Source organism: Portunus trituberculatus, chromosome 18 (assembly GCF_017591435.1).
Source record: "Portunus trituberculatus isolate SZX2019 chromosome 18, ASM1759143v1, whole genome shotgun sequence".
Lineage (NCBI taxonomy): Eukaryota > Metazoa > Arthropoda > Malacostraca > Decapoda > Portunidae > Portunus > Portunus trituberculatus.
In genome coordinates, this window is record NC_059272.1 from 3,642,141 (window position 1) to 3,657,147 (window position 15,007).

The following is a 15,007-nucleotide window of genomic DNA, read 5'->3' on the forward strand; positions in this document are numbered from 1 at the left end:
GTGACAAAAGTACTGTTTGCAATTGTTTATTGCTAACACTTGTTTTTGAGTGAAAGAATACTTTTATATTTATCTATTTGTTTCTTTTATCTGATTTCTAAGCTCTGTTCATATTTACTGTTTGCTTGACATCCTTTATATTATGTTTAGAGAATACAGCAGCAATTGATATTTCAAGTTATAATTTCCTTAAGTATGAGAACAAGTTTGTATAATGCCCAGTCTTTCAGAGTCACCACATATGTTCTTGATGAAGTTCATGTTTTTAGTAGTTTTGACCCCTGAGTGGTGTGTATGACCTTTCTGTGAGTGCAGTAAAGCTGAAGAGTGTGGTGATGGCCCTTGCAGTGTGTGAAGCTGCTCAATCTGTCGGCACCTGAGCACTTCTACCCGAGTAAGTTTGTGTTGGTGATGGACATCCTGAGCACACTGGCTGACCTGGTGTACCATCGTCTCAAGCAGAAAGCACTCAATGAAAGGTAAGCAGGTTATTCATCTCCTTTGTTGTCTTAAACCTAAAGTCTTTAGTATGTAGAGCATAACTAGTTGACTTTTTTAATGTTACCTATTGATGTAACTGTCTTTTCCAAAGCTTGATGCTCAGAATTCCCTCAATAGTCCCAGTTATCTCCATCTACTCTTATTTTAACATATTATCTCTGCACCATTAAACTTTTCACTCCCCATACCCTCAGTCTTTCCATTCCTGTATTGTAATATTTTGTGATTTCATTTTACTGAAAACCTTGCTTTCACAGAAGCATAATTTGTTAGATACAACAAATCTGTCTTAAGAATGTATACATGACTTACTCCTTATGGCAGTCAGGGTAAGAATGTCCTTACACAACATTTTCCGAACCAGTCAAGTCCTAAAGCACCCTCAATGGTGGAGTTAGGGACTTATTTTACTTTTTAACACATTGGTGGTATTGTTTGTCACACAGTTCACCAGCCAGCAGTGCAAGTACCGCCAGACTGGAGGCACAGGAGACAGCCCGTAACTGGTTCTACAAAGTGGCCTCCGTCAGGGAGCTGCTGCCAAGGCTGTACCTGGAGGCTGCTCTTCTACCCTGTTACTCACTCATTGATGAAAAGTAAGACTCCCATGAATGCTCATTTTATGATACATGAAAACCACAAACACTTCACTTGTCATGCACTTCATACTTTTCTTTTATCTTTTTAGTTTCACATTTACTGTTAGACTTGCACAAAGTTCAGTTTTTGTAACTTTTGATCATATCCTTTTGTCCCCATTTGTATTAAGTGTAAATTACTGTATTGTTTTATTCCTGAAATAGTACTGTACAGTCACTTATTATTTATTAATTTTGATTTGTTGTTTTATTTTATTTTACTCTATGCTATTCTATCTCATTCATTAATGTGTTTTCTTCCAGAGAGGGTGAACAAGCTCTGGTGCGGCTTGCCCAGATGACCCGAGGCATTGGAGACCCCCTGATTGCTGCCTACACCCGCATGTTTGTGTGTCGCATGGGTGTGGATGTTGTGCCCACCCTCACTCACTACATTGTGGCCACCATTGAGGACTTCCTGCACACTCTCACTCGGCTGCAAGTAAGTGTGCTGGGGGAGTCACCTACAATCACTTGTGTTTAATATTAGTTTTTTTTTCCTCACTAAGAAATGGAGTTCATGTTGATGGAGTTTGTTGTCTGAAATTTATTAGTTAACAAATTAATAAGCTTCCTCATGTTTGTGTCTTTCTTGGAGCACTGTCCGTGAATACACATGTCAGAGTATGCCTGGGCCAGGAAGGGATGTTGTTCATAAGTGGCAGAATCTGAAAGTTAATATGAATACAAAAAAAATTTTAATTCAGCATTTAGGAACCTTATTTCCTGATGCCAGAAAAGTTGTCATTGGCACAGGACACGTGGCCGGAGGGAGAGACGGACATGAACATGGGGGAGGACAAAGACGTGCTGGCAGCGGGTGTTTGCTCCTCCCCTGCAGTGGATGATGCAGTGCCTGGCAGGGCGGGCATCACACCAGGAACTGCAGGTTGGTTCTTCTCACACACACTAGATAAAATATCTCAAGATATTTTTCCTTTTTGGTGATGTTACAACTTACTGAGAACAAGACACTCTTTAAAAACCTGTTAGACATTCCTGACCGCATTGTTTATCTTAGACACCAACGTTAACAGCAAGGTGGAAATAAGCAATGAAGAGACTAAATTTGTTTTTATTAGTGATATGTTTCATTTTTATATTATCAGAATGTAGTGCGGATGTGTGAGGGAGCAGAAGGTCTTGGCCAGAACTTGATGTTGGCCGCCATACTCAACTCTTTCCCCAATGACTTTGTAGCTCTCCACGCTCTTCCTCTCACTCAGCTCATTGCTTCCTGCCCTTACTCAGGTAAGGATTCATTATTGTGGGCAGACCAGTGTGTTCATTGCTGTGTTATGGATTTGTGCCTTGCATCTATTTTTCCAACCAAGAAGTAAGAGAGATCTCAGCCTGGTTTGTAGGTAGATCAAATGAAATAGTGTTGTCAGTTTATAGTGTTTGGGTATGTTGAGTAAGATCTCAGCTTTTTCTTGTTGGTTGAAAGAAGATTCTTAATTGTTTTGTGGTATTACTTCAGGTAAGAGCAAGCATGAATTACTGTCAGCATTGGGGAGGTGTGTAAACAAGGTGCCTCCTGCCCAGCAGCAGCAGCTGTCTCTCCTCAATGCTGTGTGGAAGCTCATCACACACATTCCTCTCACCAATGACTACCTTGCCACTGCCGGTGTGTGGCTGGAGTACACTGCCAAGCACTTCTCGGTGAGCACCAGGTTGTTGGGGATATTGGATTTTGCAATATTCTGCTGTTTATGTGCCATCTTTTTAGTCAGAAGTCAAATGTGAAATGATTTATTATTCAATATTAGTACATTGATCATACACAGTCACACAACATTTTTACTACAATTCAACAAAACAAGTATCCATATATGTGAATAGAATAGACTAATGATAGGCTGAATTGCTCAAATGAAACATGTTAGTTTTCTCATACTTTTATTCTCATTTTCCACGTTAGTTTTCTCATACTTTTATTCTCATTTTCCACACAGTCTTTTGAAGTGAACACCCTTCTTGGAGATGTTCTGAAGCATGTGGGAGCAGAGCGGACCCAGGAGCAAATGCATTACTCCTCCCTTCTCATGTTGGTGTCCACTGCACTCACCAACTCCACAGACCCTCACTCCCTCTTCTCAATGGTGTGTGTGACAGTTCATCTGGCACAGAACATAGTTGCCCACACTGCTTCAAAATTTATATACATTTGTACTGAGTTGTTGTTTTCCTTGTCTCTTTGAAGTTTGGCTTTCCAGAACAACTTCCTTGGCCTGCTGAGTGTGTTCCAGCGTGACAGTGTGAGTGCTGGAGATGGAGTGACACGGGTGTGGTGGAGGCACTGCTGAGTCACCACCCAGGACACATCACTGACCCGGCACTCGTCCAGCACCTCCTCACTTTCTGTGGGGCGCTGCATGACTCAATAAAGTTTGTGGTTGATGTATATTATGTGAAACTGAGAAGTATTGAATAAAACTGAAAAGCTTGGACCACTATTAGATCTGTTTTATATTCTTGCTATTGTTACAGAATATTTCTCCTTTTTTTTCCCTTGTAATTTTACAATAGTCTACAAGTCTATAAAGTCAATTATTAACTTAAGAGTGTTTGCTTTCTTTCCAGTGCCCTGACAACAGACGATGAAAGGCGACAACTTTCTCAGCTGATCATATCATTCATTCGACAAGTGAATTTTGGAAGAGACTTTGAGCAACAGCTGGACTTTTATGTCAATGCAAGAGCTGCTTTTTCAAACCTGGACAGTGTGCTGGCTGCCCTCATTCAGGTGAACTTTGGATTACATCTATGCTAGCAACACCTAATCTCTGTTGCAACTAGGGATCACTGGAACAGATTGTAACATATATTTAGTTAATAAGTAAACTTGGATAAGATAGTTGTTATGACTCTTCTGATAGATTATCCTATTGTTTGTAGTGTGTGTGTCAGCTGGCTGTGGCCACGTGGCAGGTGGTTCACGGCCAACACTCGGGCAAGACAGCAGCCTTTGTTCGGGCGTGTGCTGCCTACTGCTTCATCACAGTGCCCTCACTCACTTCCTCTGCCACTCGCCTGCGACTCTACCTTCTTTCAGGAAATGTGGCCCTTCTCAATAATTGCTTGGGACAAGGTGAGTGCTGTTATGCTCTCTTCAGAAATGGGTGCTCATTATATGCTTTTGTTCCTTGAATTTATGGGCATACAATGCTTGTGCCTGAAAGATAAGAGCATGCAAAATATTTCAAACTCTGTCCACACAAATGGGCTTTACCAGTTGACCTGTGATTCTTGCTAGGTAGAGCGGCAGACATGATGTTCTGGTGTTGACTTGGTGTAAATCCCTGATAAATTGATAGTCATGGCTCCAAAGCTTCTGTTGTAACCTCGTGTGTCTGGTAGTGATGCACTGCTGGGTGTGGCAGATAGTGCCCGGTGAAATCACTTGCCTACCATCATGGGCAGTTTCCTTGTCTGCCCACAGACAGATGTGGGGAAAACAATGGGCAAGTAACTCACTTCTGCCCATGTGCATTACCCATTAGTGTAGGAGGAGCCAAGGCAGCTTGGTGAATTGCCACCTTAGAGAGAAAATTTGGAAATGAAAACCTGTCAATTTTGAGAAGTGTTTTCTTGCATGGATAAGCAGGCAAAAGTAATGTAGACTAATTATTATGGAGTACAATTACAAATATTCTGATTTTCAGGAGATGCCTGCATGAAGGCAGCCATCAGGGAGTTGCTGGAGGTTGCCAGCTCACAAGATGCAGAAGGAGGGAGTGTTGCCGACACTCTCCGCACTCTGACAGCAAACTTGGCCTCAACACTCATTGCCACACCAGACCCCCCTGATGCCTCTCCTCCGCTCTACCTGCTTCGGGGACTCACCAATGCCATCCATTCATTCTCATGGCCAAAAGAAACAGATACTCAAGCATTCTTATCAATTACACTTTTACATGCACTCTCTGCTGCATGTCAAGATGATTTACCCTATCATATTCACTCTGGTAAGTCTTTCTACCACTAGTACTGTTCTTTTAATGTACTCAGGATATCCTGATTTTCAGCTTGCAAAAACTTGTTCAACAGTTTTGGTAGGTATTTTATTATTTTTATTTATAATGTTTGATGTTTAATGAACTGGGTAAGTTAATTCTATATCTAACAAGGTACACTTTATTACAGTTGAGGGTAATGATGCCTTATATGGAGGAGACCCACTGGTTTGCCAGGAAGCAAACTCACTGTCAACACTGCTCCTACAAGATGTTGTCACTCACATACAGGTACAGGGTGTATGTAGTATGGTGAGCTGATGGAAGGAGAGTAAAAGATTTGTCTGGCCCATCCTGGTATTTTTTTCATTGGGAAGCAGAGTAAAAGAATTTGTCTGGCCCATCCTGGTATTTTCATTGATAGATAATGAATTTGTTCTAACCATTGGTACTATTTTTATTTAGGATTTAACTGTTGATACAAAAGACAAAAAGTCTGAAATGGGAGACATGTATGCACACATAGAGAAGCACTTCTATGTGTATTGATTTATGCATGAGGGATATGGGATAAGATTGTGTGTCCTCATCTCCTTCATCATCCACTCTCAAACTTGCAGAATCTTAGTGGTGTGCATGAGAAGCGGTGTGGCCCCGTGGCCCTGGAGCTGTTCTGGTGCATCGTGACCTGGGCTGACCTGACAGACACTCACATGATGAATGTAGCCACACTCATGTGGTCCTACATCATGAAGTTCATTGCCCCTCAGGTTGTGGTGAGTAATATTAAATTTTGTCTGTTTTCAATACACCCAGGGTATCTCTAAGAGTTCTCTTAAAAGATTATCCTCTCAAAATCGCATCAATTGAAGATCATCAGATAAGCTGGAATAGTGTGTGATTATTATTATATTAAGTATATTAATAATGTTTATTGAATATTTGTACATTAAGTATATTAATAAATGTTTATTGAATATTTGTACATTAAGTATATTAATAAATGTTTATTGAATATTTGTACATTAAGTATATTAATAAATGTTTATTGAATATTTGTACATACATAAATAAATATAATAACATAAATACAAATAGTCAAAGTGGGCATCAGCCCACCAGTGGCATGGTGAGATGAGTACTTGCCATTTTCTGTGCTGCTGCAGCTGTGGCAGGCAGTTACACATTAGTGAAGTAGAGATGCCGCCCGTAGCACCTGTAACATCACATCTGTGGGTGTGTGGTGGATGATGCACTGGTCTGAGGGCGGCAGTCACTGGGCAGGACAGGAAGTAGTGCAGTAACCCAGCCTCATACCATCTGCCCTAGGCTGATACTGGTAAGCGGTGGCAGCAACAACATACCATGGTGCCTGCCTGCCTGCTTCCTGATTCCCTCCTGTAATCAGTGTGATTGGTGGGTTGCAGCGTGCCTTGCTTCTGCCTTCACCTGCCATAGGCTTGGAGAATATGACAAGTCATCCTGGGACCCATTGCGCCTCTTCTGGCTGCAGCCTCATTGCTCACTATTCCCAAATGGCTGGGTATCCAGTTGAACTGCACCTGTGCAACAAGGCTCTGAAGGCTACCCAGGATGGCAGAGAAGAGCCCAACATTATAATCGGGATGTGGCTGCTGCAAGACCTTGTGGCGGCCGAGCACCACAAACATGATCACGAGGCCCAGGTTGGGAGCCACGCTGGATGATGATTGGCGGAAACATGCGGCCTACCCATATCAGATCACGGAGCGCATGGCAGGGGCCATGCTATACGCTGATTGGTCGCTGACTTATGTACTTGATCCAGGTGAAGTTTATATATAAATATGGGTATTTTTAACCAAAACCAGATCACTCTGAGCAATCATCGTGTTTACTTCTCTCTCCTTGCTGGACCTGAATGCTTGTAGCGATCATCAATGTTCACTACATTGGTGACCCCGGAGTGACAGCTTTTTGACGCCATGGAGAGGCCTGCCAATCATTCTATGCCTTCCACTCCCGGTGCAGCTCTATCGGCAGCAGTCACACAGGTCCAGCTCCTGCCTTTCTCGATCGACACCCCTACCTTGGTTTCGTTGAGCAGAGGTGCAATTTTGCCTCAGAAGAGTGACCAATGCCACCACACGTGCTGACCACGTCTTGTCGGCTCTGCTGGACAAAATTTTTCCTTGCATCTCAGAATGGTTGGAATGCAAGGGTGACAATGCCATCGAGTACGCCGACCTGAAAGCCTACCTACTGCAGCGTTTTACACCGTCACCAGCGGCACGAGTAACGCAGCTCCTCAACTCGCCCAACAAACCATTGTCGACCAGAAACCCTCCAACACTTTCCAGGAAATGAGGGCCATGGCAAGGCTCCCTCCAGCTCCCGATGGGACTCCTCGTCAACTAGATCTCCTCCGGGCACTGTGGCTCCTTCGCCTCCCCGAATCCATCTGTGCTGCCATCCCCAATGCAGAGGAAATCGATGAGAATGAATTACAAGAAAAAGCTGATCACCTGACTGACGCTCTTTGGGCTTCAAGCCACGTATTCACGCTGTGCCTCTTGACATCTTCCCGCCGCCACAAGACAACAAGGACGACGTCGCTACATTACAACGCCCACTACCAAGAACTCATCAGCCCCTCACTCAGAAGTACAATCCACAGCCATGATTGAAGCAGTGCCCAGCAGCAACCAAGACGTTTTTGACAGACCAGTTCTGCTTCTATCACGCTAAATTCGGCTCCAAGGGGTGCACGTGGCCAAAAAACGGGTAACCTGGCTGTTGTGCATTGCGGTGTCAACACATTCTTTTTCCAAGATCCTTCTTTGGGTGTGCTTCCTGGTTGACACAGGAGCTACCTGTTCCCTCCTTCCTGCAACACAATGGAAGACCCCTTCCATTCTAGCAGCCGATGTCCAGCTCACCACGGCCAACAGCACTCCTATCCCAACGTATGGCCGTCAGCACATTCAGGTGGAGTTTCATTGTCGCTGACATTATACCCTTCCCCTCCTTGAGGCAGACTTCCTTTTGCACTACCAGCTTCTCACGGACATCGCTGGCTGTCGGCTAGTTGACACGACTTCTCTTTCTACTGTCCCATCGCTGCCGCAGCTACAGGTCGTCAAAGCAACTGATTCCTTCGCTTACCTATGTGCACCATGTACTCTGATGTCTTCAAGCCGGAACTCCGCCAGCAGCCTCAGCTTCCAGCGAAGTATGGTATTTTTCACCACATAAAGATGGCCCCACCTGTATTCATCAAGTTTTGGTGTCTGGCCCCTGACAAGCTCACCTGCAGCTCAAGGGTTATTTATTACCAGGTTCCTATGCATCCTGAGGACATCCCAAAAACCGCTGTTACTATACACCCTTCTGCGCCTGCTATATTGATGACATCCTCATTTTCTCCTCTTCAAAGGAAGAACACACCTACACCATCTCTCCATGGTCCTAGGATGCCTTCAGCAAAATAGGCCTGGTGGTTCGCTATGACAAATGTGTTTTTGGGGCATGAGAGGTTGATTTCCTAGGCCACCACCTCTCTCCTGCGGGTGTTTTGCCCTTATATGACAAGGTTACCATCATCCAGGATTTCCCCACACCCATTATGGTCATATCCCTCCAAGAGTTTGTGGGAATGGTCAACTTTTACCATTTCCTGTCCAGGATTGCATCCACCATGGCACCACTTTATGAAGTTCTGGCAGGCAAACCCAGGGAGTTGGTTTGGGGTTCCTTGCAAGCACAGGTCTTCTGGGAGGCGAAACTCTCTCTCGCCTCAGCAACCCTCCTTCCTTATCCAATCCCTGGTAAGCCTCTCCTCATCACCACGGACGCTAGCAACATCAGGATTGGCGCTGTTTTGGAACAACTCATCCATGGACAGTCTGAGTTTCTTCAGCCACAAACTTCATGGGGGTGAAATACACTACTCTACCTTTGACAGAGAGCTACTCGCTGTTCACCAGGCTGTCCGCCACTTCCATCACTTCCTGGAGGGTGCCACTTTCACTGTTCAGACAGGACCCACATGCCTTTAGTACATGGCTTTACTAGGTAGTCAGATGCCTGGTCCCCCCAGCAGTGCCGTCACCTCTCAGCTATAGCCGAGTTCAAATGCACCTGCCAGGCAAGAGGAACCCTGTGGCTGATGCCTCCAGAATTGCAATAGACCCAGTTCAACTATGCTCATCTCGCCACGGAACAGCTATGAGACCCTGAGACAGCAGCAGCGAGAACATCGCTCACAGCCCTGCAGTGGAAGGATGTGCCTCTTCCCGGTTCTGACGAGACCATCCTCTATGACATCAGTACTGGGCAGCCGTGCCCATGGATACCAGATTCTCTTCGCCGCCACAGTCTGTCACACCCTTCACAGCGAGTGACTACAGAACTGTTGACGCAGAAATTTGTATGGCATGGTATCTCCCGCGATGCCGGGGATTGGGTTAGATCCTGCATTTCCTGCCAGAAATCCAAAGTTCATCGTCACACAGAGTCAGGCACTGGTTCCTTCCACCAACTACAGAGGCGTTTCGCCCACATCCACGTGGACGTTGTGGGTCCTCTTCCACTGTCATCCGGGCATCGTTACCTATTCACCATGGTTGACCACTCAACTAGGTGGCCTGAGGCCATAGCACAGTTATGGATGTCCTTGGGGCTGATAGGCAATTCAGTTTATCATACAAAGGCCTACAACCCTGAAGCCAACGGCATGGTGGAATGTCTCCATAGAACCCTCAAAGCTGCCCTGATGTCACGTTACACCAACCAACTCTACGTGGTTTTCACAACCTTGGATCATCGCTACAACCTCAAGCCTGGCCCTGGAGTCAGTATGCAATACCATGGTGACCTCCTGGCAGTGGTGGGCATGCTTCAGGGCCAGCTGGATGACCACCAACTCAAGTCCTGTCGGTTTAGTAGACAGCAATATCAGGCTTGGCAACTCAAGCCATGGCCATGAGGGTGTGCTGGTGCAGTGTGCCTTCCCAGCAGAGGGCAGAAGTTGAGGGTGCAGAGGTCTGCCTGTTGCCAGGATGATCTGTAGTTAACCATGGATTGCTAGTGAAGGTGTCAGTGCGCTGTCATCCTCAGCTGCGGTTAGGGACATTAGGCTGACCTTGATCAGCAAGACATGAGCAGCTCCACCTTGGTGCTCCTAGCATGGTTCTCATGGCACCCTTGGTGTTAGGGGGAGAGCATTATAAGGACAGGGGTCCTATAGTCCACGGTCCACCAGAGAATGTACTGCCTGCATGTAGTACCGCTGCACTGGCTAGATTTAAGATGGTGGCAGTCAGGTCCCTCTCCTGCCAGTGGAGGTTGTCAGGCAGCTGGTAGGTGGCTCACCACTTGCCTAGGGAGGCTTAAAACTTGGCTCTCCTGATATTCCAGTGCTCTGTGGTCTGTGGTGAGGATGAGGTGCACCTATTAGATGGCTCCGTTAGCAAGGACACTCGACAACAGAATGGGGTAGAGCGCCTTTACTCCCCACCAGTTGTATAGGTGGCCTTGTCTGTGTTGAGGAATTGAAGGAGAGGGACATCCTCGAGCAGCACAGCCAGGGGGGGTGGGGTATCCATCTTGTAGACTGGGAATAGTGACAACAGCACAGAGTCGTGGGCATTGGGGTCATCCACCACAAGGAGATGGTGTGGGAGGCAAGGATGAGGAGCTTTCCTACCTCCAGTGAATGTTGCTGGCTGCTGTAAATGTTATACACTAGGAGCAGGAGGCCTCCCACCATCTTGAGCGCAGGACCTTCATGCCTTCTCCGCAGTGCACTGGGACGGCAACTCTGCAATGAGGAATGGCGCTCCTCACCAGTGCCGTGTGGCAATGAGAGTGTGGAGTGTGAAGCCTGCTGCTACCCACCACTCGAAGTTGGTGGTATTAATATCCCCTGTGTGAGCACCACATTCAGGTCCTGTTCAAATATTGCCTGTAGCTTCTTTGGTCCATAGGCACGTTCTATTGTAGGACCAAGCCTTATGGACCCCACAGGGCTGGTGTCCTCAATAAATTGGTGCTCCATCTTGTTGGTTGTTAGTTTGGGTGAAGGCTGGCAACCACACACAGAGATGGCAATGGTTGTCTCCTGACTGAGGAGTGTCCAGATCCTAGAACTGTCAGGAACATTGTCAGGAACATTGTGACTCAGGCCTGGCGAGCAGCTTCATCATCAGCTGCATCGTGTTCCAGTGTCTCCTCACTGAGAGTGACAGGCATGTCATGGAGGGCACCATGCAGGGTCATGACTTATCTCTTTGCCGTTGTTGGTGCTGAGGCCGTTTGGTGGGGGCATTGTGTGTTGCTGCTTGTGTCCCAGTTAAAGGGTCTGACTGCCCTGCTGGGCTTGATTGTTGGTTGAGGTGATGAGATTTCTTGTTCCTATTGTGGGATATACCAGTGCATAGCCCTTCCTAATTTTGGACTGATGATGGAGAGGAGAAAGGGGGAAACATCCTCCTCATTCAGAAACTTATTAAGGAAGCCACTTCTAAGTTTAATGATCTTTGTTTTGCATTTATTGATATCAAGAAAGCCTTCAACTTGGTGGGGTACCCCTCTCTGGATGCTGCCACCAAGATAAGGATTTTCAGTCTGCGCTGCACTGAGTTGGTTCATAAGAGCTGGTAGGGACTTTATGGATGAGACATTTACTGTTCTCAACTCAATTAGGTACCACCTTCATCAGCTGGGTTTCTTTGGTCCTTTGCAAAAATCTCAAATGCCTCAACTACGTTTTTCAGTCTTGGCTAGAAACCATTGAATGTCTCAACCGCCAACTATTTACAGATAAACAGTGCCTTGCTGAATTGGGTCCTGACATGTTCCTTCAACTTATTCAATCCAAGACAGTCTTATTTAAAGATGTGTCATTAGGACATGTGTAGTTTGTGCTGCAACATGTGTGTATCTTCAGTAGCTGGATCAATTGTTTATTGACTGGAAGGTTAATCATGGTAGAATGACCTTCACTTTTCTCCAGTGAGTGTAGAATTGGAGGATCTTGTTGTTCTGCTTGTTCTCTTTTCACACCATCCATCCATTCCTTCCTTCTGTATTTACCTGAAACTTCAAACTCTCATAACTTTAAAGAGAGAAGAGTTTATATACATTTTATTTTTATCACAGAGGTTTATTATATTCTAGCTTGAGCTGGTATTCTCATTAAACAATTTTCCTTGGTTAGATCCTTTAGTTTTTTAGCATTGAAAATAAGAAACTATGCAGTCTAACTCCAAGCAACATATCAAAGTGAAATCCTGTGAATGTGGTTGTAAACCACCAAATATTCATTCATACTAATGTTCAAGAAACTTGTTTTCTTCACACAAATGCTTTATGCTATAATTATATGTAACTATGATTTACTTTGACTCATACCTCCACAACAGTTAGCTATGCAATTGTAATCATCAATACTTCTATTTTCCATCCACCTACAAGTCATGTCTGAAAATGGAAAATACAAACTATAGACAATTATTGGAAAATACAAACTATAGACAATTATATAGACAATTATATATACAATTATATATACTAATTGTACTCCTTTTCTCTGCAGAAGCAAGTCCGAGAGCTGCTGATGAAGCAGTCCTCCAGTGGCAAGAAGGGTTTCCCTCAGCTGATCCAGCACTGCAAAGGATAGTGTGTGTATCTATCATTAATCTCTTCATCCATGTCTCAGGAGATTATGTTGATTTCAACATTGTTTATTTATTCATAGGGAAATACTGTGATAATCATTGTTAATTTTGTATGATTTTTGTATGTAGAGAAATTACTGAATCCTATTATTGTCTTCATTCCCATATCATTGACTACTTTGTAAGTGCCAAACTTCAAATAAACTTATTTCAAAGGATGTTATATTATCAATATCACCCTGTGCTTCCTAGGAAGTTTGCACAGATCATCACTACATCATTGTATGTAGAATAACAAATTAAATGTAGAATAACATTTAAGATCTTAATTTAGCAACAGATCAATAAACTATAAGAAATTTAATCCTATACACTTTTGGCCATTTACTATCATAATTGTCTCTACATTTCCATACCAATGAAGTTTCCCTAGATTTCATTACTTACTGACATGCTAATTTATTTATCTAATGTCTGCTCAATTCTTCACTTGTAGGCTCTTTCTCACCCCCATGACATCCTCTTTTCAGTCACATATGTACACAATAACACCAGCTATACACATATGCCTCTCACATAAGCAGCCCAAGGTTTATCTGTATTCACTGTGAGACCTCTAATCACTAGGAGATCCGCTCCAAACTCTCCACCTTTCCTAACTTATAATATGGAGACACCTTTTTATTACATTATCATCACACATATTCCTCTTATGTATGCAACTTTTCATAAAGTGGATCAATGGTTCTTCAATTAAGCAGCAGAAGTCAGAAAGGAAAGTGGAGATAAATTTTCAGAGAGAAGGATAGAAACTGCAAGAGAGCAGTTTGGAGATAAAATTTTTGTGCTAATCAAAAGTTTTTTATATGTCAAAGGCAACAGCAAAAGTTTCACTACAATCTCTAGAAGAGGATGATCACGACTCAGTAAGGAAAGTCAGAAGATCACCACCAGTGGAGCGACCTTTATTAATGCAAGACATACTGGCAATCAAGATAGAATGTTAGGAAATGACATGTTTAAGAATATTCCTGTTGAAGAAAGATAAAAAACTTTAGATGAGGATAAGATTAAACCAATACGAGGAAGTTTGAGGGATTGGGATGGTTGCCCTTTTTAAGAGCAGGCTGAATGTAGGCAAACTTCCAGTAAGAAGGAAAAGGTGAAAGTTGACAGAGTTGAAAGAGTTTGGCCAGGCAAGGTGCAAGCATGGAGGCACAGTTTCCGAGAACGATAGGAGTCCCCATCAGGTCCATAAACGTTCCAAGGATTTGGTCAGCAAGGTGATGGAAAGTATTGTGAAGGATTTTAATCAATGGCATGAAGAATTTTGATGCAGGAGGAGAGAAATACTACATGAATGATTCCTGAGGGCTTGGGCTTCTAAATTGTGTCATTTCACAACTGTATAGGATTATTTTAATTAATTTATGTGACAACAATTGTATAGGCAAGCTAATAGTGTGGCTTTTAGAACAGATAATACAGCTGCTATGAGGTTGTGTTCTCAACAGTCACTCCCTCTCTCATCTCCTGAAGTGCTACCTCTGTAGTACAGGACCCTTATTCGCCCATTCACACAGTTATGGAGTACACTACACACAATAGGAGGAAGGTTCCATTCATGCCACTCTCTTGAACAGGGTGGAATCAAAGACACTTATCTTATTAGGTTCTCTGACAGCCTTCAGCATGCCTTGCCCTTGTCACAATGCTGTAATTGCATCTCTGGCTACCTTCCACTCATTACTTTCATACTAACGGCTGTTCTGATCTTACAACTGCATGCCTCTTCCTTTTCTGCTGTCTTGCTAGACAAAACACAATATTTTCATACTCTTTCATCATAATCAACATGGCTGTTCTTACTCTTTTTCATCATGTAGAGCTTCTTATTCTGAGTACTCATAATTTGGACCCATACATATCCAATGTAAATTTATAACATTGACAACAATTTTTAAAGATTCACCATTTTTTTGGGGAACAAGCTGACATAGTGTGACACCCACACATGTGATGGACTGACAGGAACACAGTTGGGTGTGTTCATTCGTGTGTGCATATAGAAATAAGGTAACAGCGTAATATCAATTTTTTAGAGTTGCTAGTCAGGTTAGGCTAGTTTGCTTTGGTTAGATCAGTTTAACTGGGTTAGATAGTCAATTTGTTCTGAGGAAGACACACCAGTGGTGTGTATCACCTAAACTAAGCTACGTTGGCTAGGTTAGGTTAGATAAAGATTGGGTTAGTT

The 15,007-nt window shown here is 43.8% G+C and overlaps 1 protein-coding gene across 1 annotated transcript in view; it reads left to right on the top strand.

Moving 5' to 3' along the window:
- Positions 1-12,971, top strand: part of LOC123505568 (VPS35 endosomal protein-sorting factor-like) — a 29,676-nt gene extending 16,705 nt beyond the window's left edge. Inside the window, 16 exon segments of the mRNA XM_045257034.1 lie at positions 349-479; positions 948-1,097; positions 1,404-1,581; positions 1,896-1,954; positions 1,956-2,028; positions 2,249-2,390; positions 2,620-2,801; positions 3,095-3,241; positions 3,356-3,419; positions 3,422-3,527; positions 3,723-3,885; positions 4,038-4,230; positions 4,805-5,107; positions 5,286-5,386; positions 5,716-5,871; positions 12,672-12,971. Of these exon segments, the coding sequence (XP_045112969.1) occupies positions 349-479; positions 948-1,097; positions 1,404-1,581; positions 1,896-1,954; positions 1,956-2,028; positions 2,249-2,390; positions 2,620-2,801; positions 3,095-3,241; positions 3,356-3,419; positions 3,422-3,527; positions 3,723-3,885; positions 4,038-4,230; positions 4,805-5,107; positions 5,286-5,386; positions 5,716-5,871; positions 12,672-12,755 (2,232 nt within the window). The 3' untranslated portion in view covers positions 12,756-12,971.
- Positions 12,972-15,007: the final 2,036 nt, after the last annotated feature.